Here is a 27692-nt window from a genome sequence, read left to right on the forward strand (position 1 = left end):
CAGTCTAGGAATGTGCATTGCTTATGGTCGGCTTGCCTCTAGATGGGCTGACGGGTTTCGGTTTCCACTTCTTAGAACCCACGTGATCGGCCGGAGGCGTGCAGCCCTCCTGTTTTGATTGCCGTCTGTCCGCCTTGTGCCTGGGCTGGCGGGCGCTTGTTAGACCTGGCTGTGCGGCCGGGTTCGCTTCCCGACGCATAATGGAAAAGCCGGCGGTGCTGGTGTTGAAGCGGGCGGTGGAGCTGGACGTGGCGTCTCGTTTCCAGGAGTCGCTTATTTGTTACCAGGAAGGGATAGATCTTCTCCTGCAGGCGCTTAAAGGTGAGACTTATTCATCCACCCCAGCCCAAGCGCAGTGTGCTTTTAAAATCATCCTTTTGGTAAGCGCTCCAGTGAACTCGAACCTGGCTCATTTACTGCAGACCAATGCGGCTGCCTACCTGAAACCCATCTTGAAAATCTTTGTCTTCCCCAAGACTCCGTAAGAACTTTCTCGCTGCTGGATAAGGATATTCTACTTTCGTGCAGCACAGCCAGATGCTGGGTTGCCAACTCTGGGTTAAGAAATTCCTGGAAGTTTGGGTGGTGTGGGGTCTGGGAAGGTAGGGTTTCAGGAGGGAGCTCTGTGGTGTATGATGCCATAAAATCCATTCTCTAAAGCAGCTGTTTCCTCCAGGAGGACTATTTGTCCCATCTGGAGATCAATTGTAATTCTGGGAGATTTCCAGGTCCTGCCTGAAGGTTGGCAACCCAAACAAACGATATGCCTCTGGTTTTTGTTACGGCTGATGTTTCAGTTAAGCTTTTGTTCAGCGAGTTTGAGCTGTGTGCTTCAGGATGCAGGAGTGTACGTGAGGGACTTGCATTATTGAATATTCTCTACAGATAGCATCCCCTCTGCATTGAAAATGAGTTTGTTGAGGAACAGCTTAGGCTAAAACATTTTCGTGGCATGTATGAGTATTTTTTTAAATTTATTTTTATTTTGTTTGATGTTTTGCCCACTCTCCCTGCAAGCAGGCTCAGGGCGGGTAACAACGTTAAGCAATAGACAATAAAATACAATACAGTTTACAATAAAAACATTAATATATAAAATCTAAAATATCAGAACAAGAGTGAACGTTCGATGGTGTCTGCTAATTACCCAGTTTCCTGGGGGTAAAGTGTTGATGACTGGGGAAGGCAATGGCAAACCACCTCCGAAAAAGTCTGCCAAGAAAATGTCGTGTTGCGACATCCCCCCCATGGGTCAGTAATGACTCGTGCTTGCACAGAGGACTACCTTTACCTTTATGTGTAGGGGTTTTTTTTAATTGGAGGAGCATTAAATTATGTGAGGCTCTGCATGTCGTTTGGATTAATACATTTCAGACACAATGTAGCACCTTAGTAAGAACATACCCTAGGCCTGACCTCCATGAATATGTCTAAATTTTGGTTTGCCCATCCATCATGAGATCTATGTAGAAGAAGAAAATTCCACACGTAAATAAAGTTATGCGAAGACATACTTTCCTGTTTTGAATAGGTTGTCAATTTCAAATAGGAAAATTATGACATAAGAGTTAAAATTCCAAAAAATATTTCCTGGCCTATTCTGTATTTTCTCGGTAGGTTTCACTGATTTTTTGGGACTTACATCCATGTAAAGCTGCACAGAATGATGGGATTCATTGTCCTTTCGTGAAAACTTCCAACACTTTAGAATTTTCCTGCAGTGAGGGTACTGCAGTCCCTTCATCATCTTAGTTGCCCTTTTCTAACTCTACATCCTTTTGTGAGGGGGTGGACATAGCTCTGTGTAAAATGATGTGAGATACAGCATTCTGCCCTTTCCTCTGTATTGTGATAAGAACTCCAAATGAGGAAAAGAACCATGCTTCTGCTAACCTCTCAATGACTTTCTAGAAAGTACAACAAATGCATTAAGTCTGGAGCTCCTGTTGGACTATTTAAAAATAAAGCTTTTGGAGACAAATTATGAATTAGATAGATTGCTAATTTTGGTTTACATGAAATACTTGAAGTAATTAAGCTAATTACTTACATTCTCCTTGTCTCACTGAACTGTGAATTAACATACTGTACATGTAGTGTGCTTGTCACTGCTGTGTGTAAAATAAAAAAAAATTAAAAATCTGGAGTTCCATCTTAGAAGGTCCCCAAAACATACAGATTTTGTCAAGTTGGACTGTTTTCAGCTGTCATGGTTTTCAACAAAACACTCTTATGCAGAGATCCAGCCAGTGCTAATGGCGGAGGGGTCTCTGTAAAATCTTGTGCCACTCAACTGCTTTTTGTTTTAACTTTGGTTGAGCTGGTAGTTCCTGCTGCATTGCACAGAGATTTTTGCACCATAGTCAAGGTCATTGCTGTATGTATATAGGTTGTTACAGGGAAGATAGTGGGGAGAGTGGAATACAAATTAAATGTATAATAATAAATAATGGAATAATTATTTCATTGTCCTTGTCTGCTATTTGCAGCTACAAAAGATGAGACCAAAAAAGCTCATTACAGAGAAAAAATATCAAGTTACATGAGCAGAGCTGAAGATATCAAGAAGAACCTTGAGAAAGAGAGAGAAGGTATGAAGCTTAATGTAAGTTTCTTTGATATTGTCCTAGAAGTCTTCATTTACAGACTGCACTGGAATGAAAACACACTTCTTCCAATATATCATCACAGATGTTTTCTTGGTTTTAGATGGAAAATACCACAAACAAATTAAGATTGAAGAAAATACAAAAGGTTTCAGCTATGAAAAGCTGTTCTATGACTATCTTAATGAAACTGTTACAGAGGTTTGGATTGAGGACCCTTATATTAGGCAAGTTCATCAGGTAAAGACATTGTTGATTACCACAGCCAAACATTTTGCTCTTTTCCAAATCGAAAACTAACCATATTAAATTGCTTACAGCTATACAACTTCTTAAGATTCTGTGAAATGCTTATTAAAGGACCATGTAAAGTGAAAATTATCCATCTCCTCACCTCGTATGATGAAGTGAGTATTTAAACTAAAACCAGTTACTCTGTAGATCATATTTATTGAAGTGATTGAGTAGAACCACCACTATAGGAGTATGAATGGGTCTGCTTTTGTCAGAGACGTTTTAAGTAACTGTTTTGCTTGCTCTGATATAGGCTTGGATCCATTGGAGCACTTCCATGGATGAGATTCCCTCTCCCACAGCATGAGATTCCCTCTCTAATCCCCTCCCTCCCCATAACTTGGGGTCTCCTATGCCCCAGGAGCAACAGCATTGTAGCTTGCATTGGGAGGAGGAATTTGCATTCCATGGACAGAAATTCTTTCCATACTCACGCTGGTGGATCCAATGCCAAATGTTGCAGATTTTAAAACAGACTTAAAACGATTGCCTCTGATTGCTTTGTTCTGTTTCTGCCTCTGATTGCTTTGTTTTATTTCTGTAATGCTTTCTATGAGAAGAAACAATGTATAAAACATCATTTGGCAAATGATGTAATTGCTGTGTGTACCATGGCTTCACTCCTAAAAAGTGGGCACTAGTTGTACAGGGAAAGGGTAAGGGAACAGGCTTTCAAATAACCACTTAGACACCTATACTGGTTAAAAAGGGCTGCTAGGCAACTAGGTAGAAGACATATCTAGAAATTAGAATAGCCCTCTTAGCTTTCAGTGGTGATGGGAGGAGAGAGTGCAAGCTAGTAAAAAAGTGTAATTTTAGTAGGTTCATTTGCCAGTCTGAGTTAAAGCGTGAAATTGAGAGCACGCAGACCTGGAACTTTGTTGTTTTACAATTGGCCCTTGAAGAAGGTACCTGATTCTTACAAAATGGAAGACAACACAGGTTACTCCCCATAAGGTGTTTTGAGGATATTGGCTGAAAAAAGTTTAATATGTGGTTGCATTTAAATTTAATAAAAGTGAAAATAATGCAAGAGCCTGTTTTTTGTCAGAGAATTTGTGTTGAATTATCTTAACAGGGTAGTGGAAAGAATCAGCAGATAAGTGCTCTACAAGAGATAGAACAGTCCCTAAAGGATTATGGTGTAATACTGGATGTGTCATACTCTTCTTCAATACATGACCGAGAGATTAGGTTGGTGATGAATACATTAAATAAAATGTATATTACTGATTTAAGTATGTCAGAATTTTGCACGTAACATTGTTTTTTCCAGTTCCACATCTGAAGACTGTGGCTTGGATCCTAAGCCTTTTTCCTCTTTCTCTGAGGGTCCTCTGCAGCTAGCAGTTCTATGTGCATAAAGGTTCCTTGACAAACATTGATGTGCATGAGGAAGTGCTGGTGGCAGGAGTGAGCGCTGCAGTGGAGGGAAACCTCAGTGGCTGGAGAGCAGCATGAGGGAAACTATGTCAGAAGGTCCAAACCTTTAGCTGAAGTTTTAACAACTCCAAAGCAGAATGTAGCAGTGGTACATTCCTGCCCTGGCTTTCACAGTCTACTTTTTGCCTACATTGGGACAAAACTGAAGCCCTACTTACTAGAGCAGGCATAAAGATTCTGGGAAAGATGCAGCCACTTCCCATTCCCAGAGGTCGTATGAGGCAGACATCTTGGAGTACTGCAAGCACCTCCCCTCCTCCACATACATATAATATGTTGTGTGAAGAAGACATTCCTCCCAGAAACTTTTTTGGCCCTCCTTCTCTTTTTGAGCAAGATAAATTGTTCAGTTCAAGAATTTATGCATATGAGGCCTCCAGTGAAGCATCCATTTCATACAAGATAACTGTGTGGTTGAGCACTCTCAGTTCTCTTCCCCACTGCAATTGAGTGTCCATTTCAGTAAGTGTATGAACAGGGGTAGACTTGTGTCTTAAGATTCACAAGCAATTCCCCTGTCCATATGCTATTCAAAAAGCGACTGTTTCCGAGTGTCCTTGGGAATGGCGTGGGAAGCAACACTGTAGCTATATCTCCAGTGGGATATGTAGGACAATTGTGGGATTCCCTCCTCCCCCACTTGAGCAAAAGTGCCTTCTGCTCATACAAGGGTTCAATCTACAGTGTCTTTCTTCACCAGAACAAATTAAAAAGCCTAGAATGGACACCCTTATCCATTGTTTGATCAGTGTGAATCACTGGGGTACTAAGAATTTCTCAGTGCTTCTTACATGTAAAATAATTTCTTTCTCATGGACATTAACAACAGTCCTGTGAAGTAAATAACTGTTTTCATTTGCCAGTAGAGAAAGTGAAGCTAAGACAGTAAATTGGTCAAGACTATCTATTCCATGCTCCAAGAAGAATGTGAACCTGAGTCTCCCAAATCAAAGTTGCACTGGCTCATTAATATTTGAATTGCTGCTATTCTTTCAATAAATTTGAATTGTTAATCTAGATTATAGGTTTAGTAAAGTTTTGAAACCTCTTTTGAGTGCCACATCCTTCCTGTTCTAAACAGGACTTTTTATTCAATAACCTATGATTATAGTTTGTATATTTGTGAGAAGTAATAGACTTTTCTTGCATTTAAAAAACAGATTCAACAATGGATGGATGATAAAGATTGGACGAGGCCTTGATTTTTATAAGAAACCACAGGTGAGGTTTGTTTGTTTGACCTTAAGGTATATTTGAGCAGTTGTACCTCATTAACAAAAACTTGTTTTCCACAGGGTCGTTTTTGCCTTGGGTACTGTGACTTTGATTTGAGACCATGTCATGAAACTACTGTGGATGTCTTTCATGCAAAACATACAAAGAAAACATGATCTTATATTCTCACTCCAGCTGTTTTTACTGGTTTTTTTTAAGCATGAGCTATTTTACTGGATTATGTCTACTGTTGAATTTTCTACAATAAGTTCAGGAACTGTACATGTTCTGATAGCATGTCTAAACAAAACTGTAAGTTTAAATCAGATTTCATATTCTTTATATGAGCTTTATCTGACGCTTTTGAAAACCACTAATTTAGCTTGCTTTCGGCAGAGCACCATATTTTCTTACTCTACAGACGTTGTATGGAAGAAGGCTTAGATTGCTGCACTTCATGTATACATGCAGGATAACTATGTGCTTAGTATGAAGGACCACTTCATCCCATACTGTCCAGCGCACCAGAAAAGATGTGCTTCAAAGCCCCTGCTCTCTATGCTACTGCCTTCAGAGGGAAGGTGGGTAGCAATCAGACAAAGCATTTTCAGTAGTGGAGCCTCACTCACAGTGCCTTTCTCCTTGACGCTTGCCTTGTGCCTACGTTGCTTTCTTTCATTTTTGTTCACTGGTGTTTTAAACTGTCAGTTACTTGTCTTTATGGTCTACATTTTTAGGTTGGGCTGGGTTATTAATGCTGTATTTTAGTATCTTTAAACATTTTGTTTATATTTTTATTTTGTAAGCTGCCTCAGGGAGGTTCCTGAAGGTGGCGTAAAATAAGGTTGTACAGTTTCCACTACAGCCATTTGCACTATTGAAGAGGCAAGCTAGTACGTTTAACATTTAAACTGAAAAAGGTCTTTTCCCTTCTTCATGGTGGCAGCTTTTTTAAAAAAAAAAAAAACTTCCAACAGCATTTTAGATCTACTGAGCTAATGCAGTATGTGTTTAAAAAACACAAAAACCTGGGGACCCAACAGAGCTGCTGAAGAAATAAAATGGCAGTTTTAAAAGAGTCCCTCTTTTAAAGCCACCTTTGAGCACCCTCCTGGTGGAAATACTAAGAGGTACCAATTTAATACATATACTGTTGGATCTTACTACTATTTCCGCTGTATGATCCTCCAGTGTAAGAAGCCTTCTTCCAATGAAATATTGTTTGCTGGTAGAGGCGGCTTTGTGGCTACATAATGCTGCTTGCGTTCGTGTCTGTTGAATGGACTGATAGAATCCAATTTCTTGGGTTAGTGTCAAGTCTAATTGATTGCAACTTAACTTGGTTTATTTGAGATCACAGCTGAACCCGGTGTTCTTGAAAAGCAGTGACATATTTTAAACACGTTGTGTCTCATTAGGAGATTTACGGTGCAGTCCTAAGCAGAGTTACACCCTTTCATGTTCCTTGACTTCAATGGACTTTGAAGGGTGTAACTCTACTTAGAACTGTACTAAGCAGGTCTACTTGGAAGTAAGTCCATTGTATTCAGTGGGACTTATGTCCTAGGAAAGTGTTGTTAGGATTGCAGCCTTACAGTGCAATTTTGTCCTGTTCTTTTGTTAGAATTGGATTAGAATAAGACTGTGTAGGATGGCACTGTTAGCAACAGCAATGAAATGCTTGTCTAAAAACCTTTGTTCTTTTGAATGTTCCTGGGAATGAAGGTTTCTTTAGTGTTTATTTTTCACTTGTGTTTGTGTTATGTGCCATCAAGTTGCTTCTGACTTATGACAGCCCTTTGACTCCCCCCCCCCCCGAAACATTCTATCATTGACAACCTTCCTGGGTAGAAAAGAGCAAGAGTCCAGTAGCACCTATAAGACTAACAAAATTTGTGGTAGGATGTGAGTTACCACAAATTTTGTTAGTTTTATATGTGCTACTGGGCTCTTGCTCTTTTCTGCTAGTAGAGACAAACACGGCTACCCATCTTAACTTTGCTGAGGGCTTGCAAACAGAAGACTGGGACTTCCTTTATTGAATAAATCCATCTTTTGTTGGGTCTTCCTCTTTTCCTACTACTTTCAACTTTTCCTAACAACTTTTCCAGCGAATCTTATTTTCTCATGATGTGACCAAAGTATGATTGCCTCAGTTTTAGTTATTTTAGCTTCTAGGGAGAATTCAGGCTTGATATGATCTAGAGGCGAGGAAAAGAAGAAAGCAAAGCCACACAGACGGTTGCGCTGCAAAATTTGAATCCTTTTATAAACTTCAAACGCTTGGTATCTTATTTACAGGCATGAATCGTCAAAACCGCAGTTGTAAGCATGCTGAAAATGATTTCACCGCCGAGGAGCGCCCAAGTGCAACCCGGGGACTACTCCCGGCGGGAGAATGGCTACGGGTTTGCCAGGCTACGTTGGTAACCCGTTTCGCTGCAACAACGCTTCTTCAAAAGCCTTCACAAAATTGCCAGTATTTGTAGTTGCCGACCACTAGACAGGAGCAAGATAATTCATTCAAAAACTTCATCTGTTTCCTTCTGTTTTCTGTAAAATGAAAGCAGATGAAGTTTTTGAATGAATTGATTTATCTTGTGAAGGCTTTTGAAGAAGCGTTGTTGCAGCGAAACGGGGGGTACCAACGTAGCATGCTTACAACTGCGGTTTTGATGATTCATGCCTGTAAATAAGATACCAAGCGTTTGAAGTTTATAAAAGGATTGAAATTTTGCAGCGCAACTGTCTGTGTGGCTTTGCTTTCTTCTTTTCCTCACTTTTGGAGACCGTTCCCCTAGTGGCTTTTGTGTTGATATGATCTAGAACCTACTACTTGTATTCTGGGCGAACATTTTATTATATTTTTACAGGCTGCTACAAGAAGCTCTTTGGGCTAGTTGTCATGATGTAAAATGATAGAAATGAGTAAATAAAGAAAAGTTGCAAACAGGGATGACGATCATCCCTTCTTATGATGTTAAAGTTGAACTGTTGTCACTTGCACGAAAGAGCTTAAACTGAATCAACAAGCTACTTTAAAAACAAGTGTATTGAATGTATTTAAATTCATATTTAATCTTTTTGTTAAATGACCAACACGCCTCTTCAGTTAAGTCCTTAAAAACACCCACAGGAGCAAGCTTGTTAATGGCACAGCAGTGATTCAGAAGTTTTTTTGTTACAGTGGTCACATGAGTGTTAGCACTTTCTGACATAAGAGATTCCATTTGCTGTATAATTTGTAATCTGCACATGTTCTTAGCAAAGCATTTACCACAGTTGTAGTTTCAGTAGGACAGAACTTGCTGCCAATAAGGCTGTCCTTCAGTTTATCACACATTGCTTGTGGCAGCCAGTGCTGAGGAACATCGATATTGCATGTTTCGATTTTGCCATTCTTTACATCCATATTTATTTTGATATCAAGGCAAGATTGTTCATCTACTATGCTCAAGCATTTGCTAATGCTGAACTTGGGTGTTTTACCATATAGCCAGTCCCAGGCTTGTAGTTCTCTTGCTTTATTACCAATGCCAGGGAACTCTGTTTCATCAGCTGGATTTATTACAATGATATGGTTATCGGCATGATTATGTGAAGCATACTCTTCAGCAATGGCACCCAGAAGCATCTCACAAGTTAACGTAGGGTCCTCTTCCAGGAGGTTTTTCACTAAGGCTGGGACACTCGGTGTGGCATTGCTCTTTATCCCATTGTATGGACTTTTCAATACAGATGATAAAATACGTTTGTCAGTATTACAGAGCAAGGTGCAGTGGTGGTAAGCTACAGTCCTTCCTAGCTTTGCAGCAGTGCCTGAGATTTTAAAAATCCCATTTAGCAAGAGGTCACATCTTGCAGTAGCTTGCACATCTAATTGTGGTCGGAGGGCTTTTAAAGCTTTAACAACCAGTCTTAAATTTTCCATTCTTTCATACCTTTTTCTACTTGTAAAGAAAGTCAAATTGATGTTGCCTAGATCGTGGTAAACAGTTCCTCCTCCGCTTCTTCTTCTGGCTAGTTTTATTCCATTCTGCCGCATGAGTTTAAGATTACATTCCTGCCAAGGATTCTGGTGTCTGCCTATCACAACAGTGGAAGAATTTCTCCATAGGAAAAGAACTTGCCTGTTCTCTAAGTCCACAGTATCATGGATCCAGTCTTCTAAAGCTAAATTATGGTATATGTCCTGAGAAACAGATTGCAAGATAAGCCCTCCTTTTGGTGCCCATTTGAAACCAGTAGATGGAATCTTGAGAACATGGTGTAACTGGAAAAACTTTTTCATAGATGGCCGGATTATCATGTTTTAGAATTATAAAATGATTGAACATCAATGGTTGAGGAAAATTCTGCATAGTCCAGTACTACTCCAGTACAAATGTATTATTTCAAATAGCCATGATACTTCTGATCTTCTCCTGCTTAGATAGTTTAAAAACTATTAATTCAGATGATGTTATGCAATATTTCTTCTGGCACATAGACTCGATCTAAAAATGATGCAGAACGTACCTGTTCTACTTGTACTGTAGATTACCTAGGGGGGAAAATACAGTATTAAGTAGTTATCCCAGAACAGTTTGAAATATAAAATGATCTGTTGTGTAATTAGTGGCTATCAACTACTTTAACACTTCAAAATGTAACAAATCCAATCACCCATCAACTGTCAATGATATACTTCAGGGAAGGCGGGGCTGGGGAGACATTTATGTAGGTATATGCAACATGAAGAAGCTGAAAACTGTTTTAGGGAGCAAGCCTAAGCAGACCAACTCAAAAGTAAGTCTAATTTTGTCAGATGGGCCTTATTCCCAGGAAAGTGTTCCTTAGGTTCACAAAGCAAAATTTTACAAGGAAAATAACCTGTATAACTATATACATTTACAAAAACTGTGCAATTAGAGACTTCCAAAATACAAGAAAGGATTTCCATCCTCTAATGATAATTTCCCTCCCCTTAATCTCACTAATTCTGTTAATGTGGTATAGTGATTAGATTGTTGGACTAGGACCTGGGACTCGGGTTCATATTCCTACTCTGCTATAGATACTTACTGGGTGATATTGGGTCAGTCACACTCTTTGTATACCTCATAGGGTTGTTGTGAGGATAACATGGAAGAGAGGAGAATGATGTGTGTTGGGTTGGGTTACTGTGGGTGAGAAAGGTAGAATATAAATGAACTAACTAAATACTAAGTCATACTTCTACATTTAAATAGCTTGATCTCTGCAACCTGTCAGCTGTGTTCATCTTAACGACTGTAAGCATATCTAAAGCCATTGCTCTCTATTTGGAAGGAACAGGATCCAGAATGAGACTAAACAATACTCCTTTGGGGTCTTCTGGAATATTAACTTTAATTATACAGAATATATTTCTTAATTTTTTGTCAGAAAACTTTTACATAATGACATAATCACATGTGCCTGTAATTAGCATTTAAGGCCCCATGTTTCCAACACACGTTTCTGTAATCTTGTCCTTGTAATCTTACTCAGTTTATGTGGAGATGTTCTACACATACATGTTATCACACATTGTGAAAGCCACCTCTGGCAGAAAAATAGCATGCCCATTCATTGTCAGAAATTGTACATCGTTTTCTTCCCATTTTTTTAAAAGAAAAACTGGCTCATCTGTAAAATCATTTGTAATCAACACAAAGAGCAGATCCCAGACTTTTCACTTTTTCCAGTAGAAAAAAATTAATGCCTTCTCTCCCACAATCCGCTTAAGTTCATAGTCATAGCCAATTGTCAGCAATGCTGGTTCTATCTAGTCTGCTTAAAAACCTCCGAAAAAGGAGTGCACCTCAGGCGGCACAGGTTAATGCCAAGCACTTACCTTTGCAGCCTGATCAGGTAAGGTCGGCAAGGGGTATGGCATATCATGTCTGTGCCAGCAGGCTGAACCGATGTGCTGCTATGCCCGTGCACCTCAACAGCTGCACTGTGCCTGGGCCAGCATAGGGCAAAGCTGAGCACACTATGCTCATGCTCCTTGCAGCCTGAAATGAACACCATGCACCACTCTGCCTGGTCCCAACCTTGCCAGCAGCACCATGCCAGAAAACAAACGTTGGGCACCAGTGTGCTCCACTGGCCTCAGTGCAGTGGGTGGGGGAGGAGTATAGGTGCTCCTGGCATAGGGTGAAGCCAGGCACCCACTGTGCCCCTGTTCAGTGGCCTGGGTAAGGAGGAGCATTGACTGGCTCCCATCTTCATCCTATTCCACTACCACGTGCACTTCTCCCCAGCCTCACTTTCAGAGAGTTTGGCTCTTACGGAGACCCTGGTAAATGGCATCTGCCCTCAGTGATGCATAATGTCATTTTGGATGTTCAAGCACAAACGTCTCCAACAATGTCTAGCATATTATTAACTCTACACGGGTATAGCAACCAGTTGGTGGCGATACACTTTTCTTCTTTTGCTACAGTAGGCTGAATTGCTGTCTGCCAATATACCCAGCGTTGCATTAGCTTTAGGGAAGATGGCTCATATTCTGAGGATAATGAAGGGCATACAAAAGCTGGCACAAAAGGTATTTAATGTAGGCAGAATAAGAGGCAGGCTCCAAAAAAATGAATCTACCAAGGACATGCACGTCCTTCTCTACTGCCGCTGCTTCTGGGTAATGCTACCACACGAGGTGGGGAGGAAAAAAAACGAGACCCTTTACCGGCTTCTCGGCGTATCTGGCGTGCCAGTTCTCGCAGGTACTGCAAATCTGCTCGTTTGCGGTCCTAGGAAGAGCTACGCCTGTCCACGGAGTAAGGTCAGGATGTTAGCTAGGGTGGTGATGGCCATAGAGTTCAAGGGACTAGAGTGACACTTTACCACCGTGCTGGCGGGAAGCGTTTCTAAACACCTCTCCGAGTACACACAATGGAATTCGCTGGCGAGTTCCTTATCGGCGCATTTCCGCATAAAGCCCGTCTGCTTGTTTGGGTTGCTTTGCTCTCCGCCCTATGGTGGGAGGGGGAGGAGCCGCCTCAGCCTTCCCGTTTCTGTGAGATTTTGTTTCTGTTTCCACGGCAACGAATAGCTGCAAAATACCCTGGAGAGGAGGTCTATAATTGTTTTGCTTTCCTCCCCGTGAGGCAGTAAAACGTTTAAATAGAGATAACCAGGGTTCCCGCGAACGTGAGTTCCTGTGCTACGGCGCAGGAATTGTCACAACTCAGCGCAGAGCTGAGAAGCCCCAGCACACGGAAGGCGCTGGAGGAGGAGCTGCGCTCTGTGGGAAGAGCTGTGGCAGGCGCCTGCTAGCCTTTCCCTAGCTGAGCTCTGGAGGAGGCACTGCAGCAGCCGCCTGCACAGCCTTTCTCCAGCCCCTCGCCAGGCTTGGGGGGGGGAAGAGCCGCAGCAGGCACCCAGGCAGCCTTCCCCCCCCCCCGGCTCTGGAGGAGGCACCACAACAGGCGCCCGTGTGGCCTTTCCCCACCCCCTTGCCAGGCTTGGGGGAAAGAGCCGCTCGCTGGACTCTGGAAGAGGATCTGCGGCAGGCGCCTGCGCAGCCTTTCCCCAGCCCATCACTGGGCTCTGTGGGAAGAGCTGCGGCAGGCGCCGGTGTGGCCTTTCCCCAGCCCCTCGCTAGGCTCTGGAACAGGATCCACGGCAGGCGCCTGCGCAGCCTTTCCCCAGCCCCTCGGGCTCTGTGGGAAGAGCTGCGGCAGGCACCAGTGTGGCCTTTCCCCAGCCCCTCGCTGGGCTCTGGAGGAGGCACCACAGCAGCCGGCCGCACAGCCTTTCTCCGGCCCCCCGCCAGGCTTTGGGGGGGGGGGGAAGAGCCACAGCAGGCAACCTTCCCTTCGGTTTTTAAATGAAACGTTTTCAAATTTGTATCGATTGCTCAATAAAGTTTTGATACAGTATTACGAATATCTTGTTCCTTGGAAAACATGAAAAGCAAACCAGTTGAAAGCAGTTTTCCCGGAGGCTAACGTTGGTTCCCAGTTCACAGCCTGCCCGTCCTAGTTCCTTATTTGCGAACCCAACCACAAATACGGATACTTTAAACATTAAACACACACCTCACCCAATTCAGGGGCTCCACCCGCCACCCCTGGGTCAAAGCCTAGTTTTTGCCCTCTTCCAGAGTGGGATTCCCCTCCCCTTGGAGATGCAAATCGCTATGCCCCAAAATAAGCTTTCGGAACCCAAAATCACACACCCATACTCCGATGACACTGCCCTGCAATGGGACATGCACTGATCCCCAATATAAACGTTGGTTCTGGTATCACGAGCTGCTATTTGGGATGCTCCTAAGATTGCCAACCTCCAGGTGGTGGCTGGAGATCTGGAATCACAAGCAGGTGACAGAGATCAGTTTCCCTGAAGAAAATGGCTGCTTTGACAGGTAGACTGTATGGCATTATACTCCACTGAGGTCTCCCCACCGCAAACCCTGCTCTCTTCAGGCTCCACCTCGCAATCTCCAGGAATTCCCAACTGGCAGCTGGCAACCCTAGATGCATCCCAGGAAGCCTTTATTGTAAGGATGCCCTGAACAAGGAATTGGTGCAGCACCTCAGCCTCTATGCCCTGCTGTTGGCCTCCCAGAATACCTGGTTGGCCACTGTGTAGCACAGGATGCTGGATTAGATGAACCACTGGTCTGATCCAGCAGGGCTTTTCTTAAGTCCTCTTTTATCTAAACAAAACACAGTCTGGTAATTCTGACCTTGGGGCTTCTCAATATTCAGAGAAGGGGAGGAAAGGGGAGAACCATATAGCAGAATTTAGCAACTTCAGTTGTATTTAACGATTACAGTTAGGGATCCCATTCCCCTGGTAGGGGGTCCCCAACTCCCACCTTCCGCCCTGCTTACTTGGCCAGCAAGGAGAAAGTCAGCGGCCACATGTGAATTTGCATCCCCTTCACTCACACACACTAAAAGCAGCTAAGAGCCATAAGTGGTCAGATTGCAAATCAGCACTCTGCTGGTTCGAATCCCACTATTGCCATGAGCTCAGTAGGTGGCCTTGGGTAAGCCAATCTTCTCAGCCCCAGCTCCCCAGCTGCTTCTGGGATAATAACACTGACTTTGTTCACCACTCTGAGTGGGCACTAATCTGTCCAGAAGAGTGGCATATAAGCAGAGTTTATTAATTGCTGCTACTATTACTACTACTACAAGCTGTCAAATATTTCTCTTCTCTTACATCACTAACCAAAACATCATATGCAAACAAACCATGACCGGCTGTCAGTATTAATAGGCGAATAATTGGTTACCTTTAAATTTATTATTTTGTTACACTATCCTCTAAATTCTGTATGGTGCACTCCTCCCTCATCTTCACAACTCTGGGAAGATAATTTAGCTCTTCTTTGCTCCAGGCTGCTGAATTCTATCTAAGCACCAGCAGTGTCCTCACTGGACACTTGAGTTCTCCCAGAATTACAACTAATTCCAATACCAGAGAACAGTTCCCCTGGAAGAAATGGCAGCTTCATAGGGCAAACTATGTGGCATCCCATTCTTGTTAAACTCCCTTCCCTAGCAAAACTCTTCCCTCCACAGGAACTGCTCCTAAACCAGAGTAGACAACTCCATTCTCACCAGTTCTCTGGGCCCCTGAAATGACTAGAACTTGTGGAATTGTGTCTTCCCTCCCACCTTTCTCATATGCAAGGTGTTCATGGGTGCACACATACAGTCTGGGGTACACGTTATATGAGAAACTGAGAGATCTTCAAGTTCTGTTTAACACATCTTTCAAAACATTCAAAAGAGATCTCCAGCTTTTCTGGAAACCATCTTCCAACAGTAATCTGTTGAAGAAATATCCGCCAAACATTCTGGCCTTACAAAGGAATAGTCAAGCCAGCACCCCAAACAAAAGAAGAAATAGACAGCGTTATGTAAATACCAAGAGCTAAAGTCCTCTTTTTAGAGAGATGATGAGGGAAGGAAAAGTCAGGATGTGTTCACTTCACTTTTGGTTTGCTTATTCTGATATATTGTCCTTTATTAAAATCTTAGATATGATCACAATAAATATCTATTTCACTTTACACATTTAATTATTACTGGCTTGATAGATAAAAATCAGTGCAGCATCTAATTCCCAGGGTGGCTGCTTAGCAGTATGCCATCTACAGAATTTAATAAAATACATTATACTTCCATTATATATTCTCTATAGAATTTATGTACATTAGTGTGAATTTCACATGAGCTAGCATGTTTTCTCACCATTTTATCACTTCTGGTATTTAGATGGCAGACTTGCTCCATGTTTAAAAAAAATAAAAAAACAAGGCGAGATGCCCACATATAAAGCTACTAGAGCCAGAAAGCTGCCAGTGTGATAAACAACAGTCAAGTTATTTCTCATCATTTTATGATCTGTGCTTCTAGCATACAGAGAGCATCAGATAAAACTTGTGATCACACAAGCAAACAAACTGTGCATTCTAAAAACTGTTTATAGATTCAAAATATGGAGTAAAACATTTCTTTGCAGACAAGATTGACTTAACAGAACTGTATCATCAAAAATTGCAGTATCTGCTATTAGTAAAGCAAAATCTATCATTTTCAAAGGGATGCAGAAGAAAGATAGGAACTCACTCTCTGAATTTTTTCTTCATGAAAACTATTTGAATAGTATATTTTCATTTACAGTAATTTCAAAATATACTGCAGTTTATTTTACAGAAGCCTGGCACTTACAGAGATACTGCATTGGAAGGTCACATTTCTTTTTCAACAGAAGGACATAATGCTTCAAGAATATATTCTAATTCAAAAGTAGAAAATCGTCATTTCATGTGTGTGTGTGTGTGTGTGTGTGTGTGTGTGTGTGTATATATATATATATATATATATATATATATATATATATATATATATATATATATATATATATATATATATATATATATATATATATATATATATATATATATATATATATATATATATATATATATATATATATTGGCAGGATAATTTTTTTTAGATATTTTAACAAGCATCATTGAACATCAGTAATTTCTAAACCATCATTTTCTTTAACAAAGTTGTGAGAGGCCACACCATTATTGGAACCAGCTTCCGAGTGATTTTCTGCATTATTTTGTATTCCTTCTGGTATCTTTTTTCCTGTGGTTTGGAAAAAGCCAGTCATGTCTCCTTGCCTGATTTCCTCAGTGTTTTGAAGTAAATTGTCATTTACACCAGAAGTTCCCACATTTGCATCCTTCTGTAGTATTGATACCGGTGTCTTAGTTGTATTGCAACAGTTGCCCATTATGTAGTTACCATGGAAATACTAGAAATTGTGAGTGCTTATCTTGAAATGTAAACTTTGGGTCAATGAGGATGCTCTTCAGTGCGACTGCTGTACAAATCCTATCACCAAAAAATAACTCAAAGAATTGAGTTTACAAGTATGTGATCTTAACAACTATGCATTTTGTAGCTGGAAGGAATATTGGATGAAATATGGCCTTTATTCTCCTATTAAAATGAAAATGTACTGGCTGCATTTTAAGGAAAACTACACATTTACTAGGCAGCATGAAATTGTATGCACAAACAGTTAAAATTTGCCACGGATGCTATCAGTACTGCTGCTGCTTATGACATCAGACAGACCACAGCTGTAAGCCCCATTGAATCTGATATAGCCAGAGTAAACTACAAAATGACACCTTGTGGTGGGGATTGAACTAGAGATGCCAGGAATTGAACGTGGGACCTTCTGTATACAAAGGAGATGCTTTACCACTGATCCATAACCCCAAGATCACAGCTATGCTTGGGACTCCATCCCTCTCCATCTGGGATTTGAATCACAGCATTTGTGAATCTTGTATTTATCTCTTTGCTTGATGGATGAATGAATTGTTGTATTTATATATGAATTGTTTTTTTGTATTCAATATACATTCATTCATATTTATTTCACTGAGCACTTTCCACATAAAAGAATTATCTATTTGTTTAAACCACCTGGAGGCTGGCAACCCTAATATATATGGAAAAGTATAAATATATTCATTTTCTATATGAAAAATTGCAAGTATACCCAATACTTGAGAAAGAGCTGCAGACTGCTGCATCCTATGCTTCCATAGCACACATATCTTTAATTTTTGCCATTTGAGAAGGAAAAAAAATAAAGGCTGAAGGTCAAAGATAAATTCTGCGGTAAATAAAAGAAGTTGTATTATTTGAACAGAAACTCTTTAAGTCACGGTAGGATATTTGGGTATTAAGCAAAACTTTGTAACACTGAAAAGACTGGACTCGTTAATAATGTATTATCATTATACATATTATAGCATATTAATTGTTGCTAAAACTATTTAAACAAAAGCATTCTTGAAAATATCTAAAGTATAAAAGAATTTTTTCTCAGTGTTCCTTCAAATTTCCCAATTTTTCCTTTGGAAAAACTGAAAAAGTCTTGAATACTTTTTTGTGTTGTACATTTGGAATGAATGAAATGCTTTGTAAGACAATACTTTCTTATTCAAAAAGAGAAAATATTCCACAGGTTTTTTTTGTGTGTGTATTCCCTCAAATTTTCCCAATCTTCTGTTGGAAAAGTAGACACTATTCATTAAAATAATAACTGCATGTCATATCTTTAGATGAGTAATGGTGCGCATATGCTACAGTATTATGGATTATATGCTCAACAATTTGATCGCAATTTGGGTCTATGTTCTTTTCTGTCTTATGGGCATCTGTGTTTGAGGCTTGCATTTCCACTAAACAGCTTCCTAGAGTTGCAGTGTTGCTGCAGAATGGATGAGTCTTTCCCCTTCTTAGCACAGAATTTATACACACATTTTCTGTTGCTAAGGGCAAACAGAGGTGTAGAAAGATAGGATGCCAAAATGGCAGGATGTGGACAGAGGCTATGGGTGTGGCTTTCACCTGTTATTACCTTTGAACCCACAGGGGGGGCATGGGAGGAGGCGCATTACACACACACACACCATTCACCAGTGCCATTGCCACCTAGTTCCTAAACTCTGCAGCCTGCCTTGGAGCTGGTGTGGCAGAATGGAAGGCATGCACAGCTCCATCTCTGCTGATGCCTAGCTCCAGCACAAGCTAGTTTGGTGTCAGGCAACATTGCCATAAGTGAGGGTGCCTCTTTTGGCCATGTGCCCGCTTCTTGGGGTTTTAATAGTGTAGAAAGGCAAGGAAGGACCTGACGCAACAGGTGAAGAATTTCAGCCACAGTAAAAAACAAGGTCCATTGGCCCCAGACTAAGTTTGATGTATGGGAAGGTGAACAGCTGCAGCCCACCAAGGTAGAAGAAATTGGATGAACCACCCCCCATCTTCCACCATGGCAAGGGGCTATACAACTAGGAGTAAAGGAGATCTAAAACCAGATAGGACAGGTGAACTGGGGTACAAGGGAAAGGCACTCTTAAGATTTCATAGAAGGAAAAAATGGAGGATCTTTTAAATATTTTGCCTGGGGCTCAAAGTATCCAAGGCAGATCTTACCTTTGTTATGATGTACTTCAGTCATTGTGCTTCAATACGCTATGATGCACTTCAGTCATTGTGCTCTGTGCTTCTGCTATAATCTGAATAATAAGGATTAGTCTTTTAGAAGTGTTTCATAACTCCCTAAACTTCCTCTCTATGCAAGGAGTTATATGATATTTACAGGTGTTTGCAGCTATGCAATTCCATAATTTCAAAACTATTCTTATATCTTTTAATCATCTTAATAGTCAGTAACTTATTATAGTACATCTAAGTGGGTTCATTCTTTGCAGAACTAAGTGGATGAATATATACTGTGAAATGTAATGATCAATAGCTCTCAAGTAAAAATTGTGTTTATTTTTTAGTTATATTCATCTTCCGCATATGGTACCCCTTGCTTTGCATCTTTTTCAGGGAGCAGATCAGTTATGAAAGGACTCTGTTATCACAGGTTCTGGTCAAAACATCTTCTTGAAACTTCCTTTTAAGAGGGAAAAACAGAACATAATACACATTTTGCAAGTTCTGCTGGTGTCTTCTACGTACAAAGCACATTTTATTATTATTTTGTATTTGTTCAAAATTGTGAGCTTTTCTATAGATCTAAACATATGTGCAAATAGTGCTGTGGAACTATTTCTTTTAACACACACGGTCTATGTAAGAGGATGCATATAATGAATGGGAGTTAATTTAGGAAAATATTTTTTAAAAAATATATAAATATGTGTGTAGCATTAATATGTTGTGTCTCTTTTAATTATGACTACTCAATGAGGAATGTTTGGAACAAGTATTACATAACCTAGCATCTGTTTCTAAAATAAATGGCACAGACATTTTCCCCCTTTCACTGGACAATAACAAAAAGCAATAATCATTACTAACCTGTTAGAATTAAACAGAAAATACAAGACTATTCCTAATATGAGATGAAGGATTTTGAGGTATAGCTGTTCTCCTTTCCTCATCCTCTGCAAAGAAAGTGGTTTCTCACATGTGCTACTGGCACTCAATCCCCACAAGAGAGTTATCTCTCCAAATATAGTTATATGTTGATATGAAAAAGCTTTGTGTTGGCTGATGGTAGTTTGCCAGGCAGTATCTCCTGGATACAAATTCCCTATGCTACAACGCACAGGATGCTGAAAGGTTTGAGGTATATCTCTCCCTTCAGCCAATACTTTGGAGAGAATTTCAAAGAGCCTCCACCTGTCCTGAGTGAAAAAATAAATGTGATCAAAATGAAAAGCCCACTGTTAATTATTTCTAGAAATCTCTGTGAAATTACAAATTATTTCAAGTGAATCCAAAATAGTTCTTTTAACCATACAATGTTATAAGAAATACAATAAAGTTATCTGCTTAGTTAAGCTGTTAGGATTCCATATAGACCATGAGGGAAGACAGCAAGCTAGATATCAATAGCTTCATAGAGTCATGTTTCCATATTGTTCTCCTTTCACTATTCATATTATTGCCATCAACTTACCTCAAGAAAATGACAGAATGGTTATTGGAATCCATTTGTTCTTTCTGAATGATTATAGGAATTCACTGAGTTTCTAAACGGCCACTGGAAAGCATTAAGGAACGGGAGAACTACAATGCCAAGACCACGGCAATACAGCCCAGAAAACCCACAACAACCATCGTTCTCCGGCCGTGAAAGCCTTCGACAATACAACAATGTGAATTTTGTTTGAAAATCAACACCTCAGTAAATAAGAGAACATGAGCTGGATTATGATAAAATTTTGCCATGGTCTTATTTATTAAAATTTTGAAGTTCTGTGATGTGTTGACTGTTAAATGTATGTGTAATGTCTGTAGTGTTTTTATTACTGTTGAAGGGAGGGAGATGTTCCTTAAAGTTCCTTAATGCTTTCCAGTGGCTTTCCTGACGTTTCGCCAGCAGCTGTGGCTGGCATCTTCAGAGGTGTAGCACCAAAAGACAGAGGACACTGAGAGATCTCTGTCTTTTGGTGCTACACCTCTGAAGATGCCAGCCACAGCTGCTGGCGAAACGTCAGGAACTACAATGCCAAGACCACGGCAATACAGCCCGGAAAACCCACAACAACCAAAATTCACATTCTCTAATTTAAATGAAAAATGTCTGAATGATGTTGATTTTATTAATTTTCTCTTCCCAGCCATTCCTTTGAAGGTTCTGAGTAAAATTAAATAAGACCACTGCAGAAATTTAGCATTCAATTCCTACCCTCTTGCTCCATAAGCATCATATATAGTTATGCTTTCCAACAGCCACTCAGAAACACAATGAATTCCTAGTCATTAGAATAGAACGAATGGTGTCCAGTACCCATTGTCATTTTTTTTAGTGTGTTCACTTTTTAATCTTGTGTGGATAACTTGATTTGTCAGATTACAAGAGGCAAATAATCATCCATGAGTTCCAGAACTTGTCCCAATTAACAGCCAAGATATCTACAACCTAAAATGCCTTCCTTGTCACAAATGATTTCTGAGGTTAATAGAAGCTTAGACTATACCTTCTACATAGGTCTCCCCTCAAAGCTGGCTTGGAGACTCCAGTTGGTGCAGAACACTGCAGCTCGTAGCTCATTTACTCTCAGGAGCTAGACAGAGCATGCATATCACTCCTATTCTGCAGTCATTCTATTGGTTTCCCATCAGTTACCAGGCTCAATCAAAGGTCATGACTATCACATTCAAAGCTCAACATGGCTTTGGCCCCTCATATCTGTGCAACTGTCCCCCCCCCCATTTTTTGCCATGGCAACTTGGCTCATCTGAATAGGATCTTCTAAAGATACCATCCTACAGTTGGGCAAAATCAACATCTTTCTCTGTGGTAGCCTCCACCTTATGGAATGGCCTGCCTGAGGAGGTCAGGAAAGCTCCCACTCTCCTGACTTTCCACAAACTATGCAAAACTGAATTATTCAGGAGGGCTTTCTACCCAGATTATAGGGCCCTATCGTAAGAAGCATTGGTAGGGGCAGAGACTATACACTACTCTGAGTCTCTCTGCACGAGATGCCTTGAAGCGTGTTCGCCAAGCGTAGTGAGAGCAATGTTAGCCAGGAAACGTGGTTTAAAAAGACAAACCTGGCGGGATTGCTCCTCAGAGGGTTTGTTAAATCCATCTTTGCTACCTCAAAGGCTCTGTCAATTTCACCTCTCCAGTCTAAAACTGTGTGGGATTGCAACCAGAGGGCAGCAAGGAATGGAAATGAGCTGGAGCTGCCTTCCAGAGCCGGGCTTGCACCTGGAAAGGTTATAATGGGCTGAAGTTTCCCTTCTGGCATTTCACAGCCCCTTCACACAGCTCCAATGCATAGCAAAGCCCTTTTTCCTGCTGCCAGCTCTGTCTTTTAAAATTTCCCTTCCTGACTAACATTGCATCTCCTGACGTGTTCTTCACGTCGGATGTTTCATGTAGAGTTGGGCACTGTCTGTTGTACTGTCTGCTAATGTAGACATGCACCTACTAGGAAGTTCCCATGTTGCTAAACATGGCATGTAAATTAGTTATGATTTGTTTCAGAAAAACAAATCTCTGTTTAGCTTTATGCTTCTTTTCCAAATTTTCTGCTACCATACCCTATTGTATCTTTTTTCACTGAATGTCCTAACTGTTGTTCATTATTGTACTTTGCTCAATGAATGTTCTAAGTGTTGTTTATATTGTATTTTCACTGGCACTGTGTAATCTGTCTTGGATCTCAGCAAAAAAGGCAGACTTCTTATTTTCTGAAGCAAATGAATGGTGATAATTGTAATATCATTTTAAGTTCATCAACCACCATTTTACAATTTAGAAGAGTCCCCATTCAACCTTGGATATATTTGCTATAGATCTCAACCACCCAATCCAGACAGACTTGCCCTAATGACATCCCATCTTTGGCTCATCCTCCAATACGCTTGTGACGTACATCATCAAATGTCCACAATGCCATTTTGCTCTGTGCATTGGTGAAACAGATCGGTTTTTGGGCAAATGGACATAAATCTGACATTAAACATGGCAATATTGAGAAAGGCGTGGGAGGACATTTGAGCCTCCCAGGGCACAGTGCTGCTGATCAAGAATTCACCATTCTTCACCAAAAAAGGGGGAGAACTCAAGAAAGCGCAGAGCAAAATTGCTGAATTAGACTTCACCAGAAGTTGGACACGATGTCCCCCCCCCCCCCGTCCCCTACTTCAGAGCCGAGCAAAGTTTTTTGAATACCTTCCTAACTGTCTTGGAAAAAACTTGGGTCTTTGTAGCCGTTTCCACTATTAACTAGCTTACCAAAACAAGTAAACAGGCTGCTTTTACTACCGTTAGCCGCTGCATTTATGAATTGTGTCTGTATTTCTTGGGTATCTTTGAATTTTACATAATTAGATCTCCTTACATACCTCCCGCATTTCACAGCCATTTAACCATGCTTTGTTAGAAGTGCCCTCCCCACCCAAATTAATCTCATATATAAAATGTCTCATCGATTCTGATGAAGTAGCCTCTAGTCCACGATAGCTTACGCTAAAATAAAGCCCTGTTCAACTCTTAACATACCACTACATTCCTGTTTAGATTCCTTCTAGTTTCCCTCCAACAAATTGACAGGGCGGGTTCTCCAGCGAAAACCACCTAAACAGGTGGGGGGGGGGGCGGGCAGCAGCTGGGCTCGTCCGCCGCCGCCTTTCTCTTAAGCGACGCCCGCCGCCCGCATAATAGAACTTCGGGGGCCGCGCAGTTCGCCCTCCAAAGTAGCCGTCACCAGCGCCGGTCGAGGGGCGCCGAAGCGCAGGCGGCGGTTGAAACGGCCGAGGGCGTCACGAAGACCTATGAAGGGGAAGGAGGCGGGGTCACAAGAGGAGCACCGATGCCTAATGCGGCAGGTAACGAGAGCCGGAGGGGAGGGGGAGTTGCCCGGAAACGGAGCGAGCGCGGGAGAGGACATTATTGTGGCAGGCCTGTAGGGGGCAGCGCGCCCAATGAAGCGGAGGCGCTGTGAGAACTCCAGCCGCAGGCTAGATCCCATCTGCTCTCACTGCTTAGGGACTTGGATTTATGGGCGGGAGAGGGAGAGGTGTCTTCTACCTTACTAGGTGGATTTGCGCCTTCTTTTCCCCGCCCCCTTTCCCCCAGCAGTTATGAAGAGGGAGGGGGAGTTTTAGAGCTGAGCTGCCACGGCCTGCCTCTGGCCGCTCATTGGGTGTCCCGAGGGGAGAGGGAAAAGGAGGCGAAGTAGCGGGTAAGGTTGAGGAAGCGAGTGCAAGAACCGGGGGCGAGGGGCGAGGGGCTTTTCTTTCTCCAACGGACAGTGTAGTTACCAGCATGATCTCTAGAAGGTATCCTGGGCGCAGGAGGAAAAAAACAGAATTTCACACCAAGGTACAGACAGTCCCTAGAGAAACTGGAAAAGGCAGCATTAAATTGCTTGGCAAGCTACAGGTGGGGGGGGGGGGCAGGGGGCAGGGATTCCACAGGGTGAGAGAAGGGGAGCAGTGTTTTGTCATTCTTACTATGGTGCCGATAGGTGAGAGAAAAATGACTTGGAATCCTGAAAATTCTTTTTTCAGAAGCAGCTGGAATTTCCTTCTAAAAAGCTGTGGTCAGGAATCAGAGAGCCATATTAGGGACCCATTATCAGCATTATGTTTGGGAAATATATACATTATTTTTCTATGCATTCCTTCCAAAGTTGTTACTCTTTTCTAAAGTTGCGCTTCAGAAGCTTGTGTTCCTTGGAATAATATTTAGCTTAAAAAGACCAGAGTACCCCGCAGTTAAATTCTCAAGCAAAACAAACGCTAGTGCCATGGTGACTGACACATTACCTTCTAACAAAAATAGGCAGAACATGATGGACTTGGTGTGTTGAGAAATCCTCTTTGTTTGCACATAATTAATTCAAATAGTTTTTAGAATGACTTTGGCTCCTATGAGTATAAGAGGTTACAATTATGGGGGGGGGGAGTTTGTTTATAAAAATCAAGCAGTTACCTCAGTACAACCAAGTTAGTCTTACCTGAGAAAGCAAACTACTGTGCAATCCTATGCAGAATTACTCCAGTCTGTTCACTGCTATCTATTGACTTAGACTGGAGTGACTGCTGTTTTGCACAGGCAGTAGCTAACCACATAGAGAGCTTTTGTGAGCAATTCAGGCACATTTTAAAAAGTATTCCAGTTTGCTTAGCTCCACAAAAACACAGAGATAGTAATGCTGCATGAGTGGTAGAGAACACCGTCAGTTGTGGCCAGCTTATGGCAGGTCCTGCTGGGATTTTCAAGGCAAGAGACTAACTGAGATGGCTTGCTATTGCCTGCCTCTGCCTTGGTCTTTGTTGGAGGTTTCCCATCCAATTATTAACCAAGGCTGACCCTGCTTAGCTTCTGAGGTCTGATGAGATCAGGCTTGCCTGGCTATCTAGGTCAGGGCTCATAGTCTAATACACAGCTTTTAAAAAGAGGATATCATTCCTTATCCATGATAATGTATGTGGCAACTTTTAATTATCATTTTTACTCAAATTTGTTTTAAATAGATAAATTTTCAGAAGGGAACTTATTGTTATTAAGAGCAGCCAAAAAAGTGGGTGGGGTGGGGTGGCGGAAAATCACCAGCCATCAAAGGTTGTTGGTATGATAACATTTGGGATGAGAATGGATAAGATCTTGATGCAACTGAAAAGTATGGACACCACTAAATATATCTCAGACTTCTTAGAAAAATGTCTCCCCTTTATTTCATATGCAGAATCAGTGAAAGAATTTTATATAAGACCATCTAGATTTAAGGCAATATATGCATACTAGTTGTTTTATTGTACGTTCATTTTTAAAAATATGATGTACTGCAAAATGATAATGACAATATGATATACTGCTGACAAATACTTGTCATTTTTTACATTCCATCTTTACAGTAGTAGGTCCTCTTCCTTTATTTCAGGACCCTGAAATGTATTACAATTTCAAATTTCAAATAAAGAGGTTAAAAATAATAAACCTTCCAGTATTGGATCTGTTTCCTTGACAGAGTTTATCGAATAGTTTCCTTGTTTAAAGCAACAATCACACCCTCACTTACAATTAAATGCTTAACTGATATAAATATGATTTTGTTCCAAAACTTTAAAAAATGTATCTTGTATTGCTATTTTATATTATATATGTTTTGCAGTATTTGTGAATGATAGCAGATAATTAATACTGAAAATAGTATTATTGCTGTTTTTATACCTACAAGGATCCATCCGAGTATCTTAAGTGTTTAAGCTATTGTGACTAAGTGTTTAAGCTATTATGGACTAGATGGTCTGTATGGCCCCTTCCAACTCTATGATTCTATGACCATGAGGCAAGATACTAGTCATCATAGGGCGCCTTGTGATTTTTCTAGCAATTTATCAAATGAATATGGTTACCTTCAATGACCTTTTATAATATGCCAAAATATTTTAATATCTTTGATTCTTTTGTGTATAACAAATAGTGCAAATGTTGGGCACAGAGAAAACAGTATTTCAATAAAATCATGTACTTGAATTCTTCCTAGAAGCTAAAATGACAAAACTGAGGCTATTGTACTTTGGTCACATCATGAGAGGACTAGACTCTAGAAAAATCAATAATGCTAGGAAAAGTTGAAGGCAGTAAGAAAAGGGGAAGACTCAAAGCAAAATGGCTGGACTCAATAAAAGAAGTCACATCTTTCAGTCTGCAAGATCTGAGCAAGTCTTTTAATGATAGGATGTTTTGAAGGTCTTTCATTCATAAGGTCAGCATAGGTCGGAGGTGACTTAACAGCACATAACACATACATCCCACCTAGAATTTCCTCATGCTTGGGATGAGCAATTACGCCTTCCCATAACAGTTCCAAACACTCCCCTCTCAATGCTGCTCTTGGGAGACCAAGACTCCAAGAATAACATGAAAGTCTTCTGCAGATGCAGGGAATTGAGTGCATAGAAATTCTCAGTGGGATCTAAGCCATAATCAGTAAAGGTACAACTATGTACAAGAGTGAGTCCTACTGAGGCTGCAGATATCTTCAGTATAATTTCTGACAGTGTATAAGTCAAATCTTACAAATGTGTGTTAAAAGCAAACATAGAATATCACAAAACACGATTGCCCTTCATGCTTCTTTGTCTGCTATTTCCTCAATAGGTAACAACAAAAGAAGAGCTTGTGTTAGCAGATCCATTTTCTGAAAGCGACCAAGTTTCAAAATTTGATGAAAAGATTAAGAACAAAGACAAAATCATCCAAAAGTTGAAATCAGAGGTTCTGTCAGACTTTCCTAATTTTTGGTCATTGGTAGTAATTGATGTAATAATTGAAGTATGGCATCACTTATTTAGTTCAGTCATTCACCTGTGAAAAACAGGCAAATTATTTTCTTTTCAATAGAGCTACAGGAACAAAATCATAATATTGTCAAATCATATTGTAATGACTGTACAGCAACCTGCTATGACATTTGTCATTATGACTTAATGTCCTTGTTTGCTAATGGGTATTCCCAATACAAATCTATATAAAATCATGCTTTGGACAGTAGTTATAGTACTTAAATATCTCATGATTACTTTGATTTTATCAGTTTGGAGTCAGACATGACAATAAAAATTGTCTTGTATAGGTTGG

The 27692-nt window shown here is 40.8% G+C and overlaps 3 protein-coding genes across 5 annotated transcripts in view; 2 read left to right on the top strand and 1 right to left on the bottom strand.

The window, feature by feature from the left end:
• The first annotated feature begins 97 nt into the window (after nt 1-97).
• Nucleotides 98-7420, top strand: MITD1 (microtubule interacting and trafficking domain containing 1). The gene is made up of 7 exons (XM_054973891.1): nt 98-321; nt 2490-2591; nt 2710-2846; nt 2927-3013; nt 3979-4094; nt 5504-5564; nt 5639-7420. The coding sequence occupies exons 1-7, from the start codon at nt 201-203 to the stop codon at nt 5732-5734; spliced, it is 720 nt and encodes a 239-aa protein (XP_054829866.1). The 5' UTR covers nt 98-200; the 3' UTR covers nt 5735-7420.
• A 1196-nt stretch (nt 7421-8616) lies between these two features.
• On the bottom strand, nt 8617-23849 carry LIPT1 (lipoyltransferase 1). Of its 3 annotated transcripts, XM_054974049.1 has the most exons (4): nt 23604-23849; nt 19061-19143; nt 10623-10720; nt 8617-10101 (listed from the first exon to the last, which is right to left on the bottom strand). In XM_054974049.1, the coding sequence occupies exon 4, from the start codon at nt 9865-9867 to the stop codon at nt 8749-8751; it is 1119 nt and encodes a 372-aa protein (XP_054830024.1). In that variant the 5' UTR covers nt 9868-10101; nt 10623-10720; nt 19061-19143; nt 23604-23849; the 3' UTR covers nt 8617-8748. The 3 variants fall into 3 exon arrangements, with proteins under 3 accessions (XP_054830024.1, XP_054830025.1, XP_054830026.1); XM_054974050.1 differs by lacking the exons at nt 19061-19143; nt 23604-23849 and adding an exon at nt 12253-12603; XM_054974051.1 differs by lacking the exons at nt 10623-10720; nt 19061-19143; nt 23604-23849 and adding an exon at nt 12253-12603.
• A 505-nt stretch (nt 23850-24354) lies between these two features.
• The window catches only part of TSGA10 (testis specific 10), a 74659-nt gene continuing 71321 nt past the window's right edge, over nt 24355-27692 (top strand). Inside the window, exons 1-2 of the mRNA XM_054973492.1 lie at nt 24355-24425; nt 27213-27329. Coding sequence (XP_054829467.1) covers nt 24369-24425; nt 27213-27329 — 174 coding nt within the window. The 5' untranslated portion in view covers nt 24355-24368. The remainder of the gene's footprint in view (nt 24426-27212; nt 27330-27692) is intronic.

Source organism: Eublepharis macularius, chromosome 3, assembly GCF_028583425.1.
Source record: "Eublepharis macularius isolate TG4126 chromosome 3, MPM_Emac_v1.0, whole genome shotgun sequence".
Classification (NCBI taxonomy): Eukaryota; Metazoa; Chordata; class Lepidosauria; order Squamata; family Eublepharidae; genus Eublepharis; species Eublepharis macularius.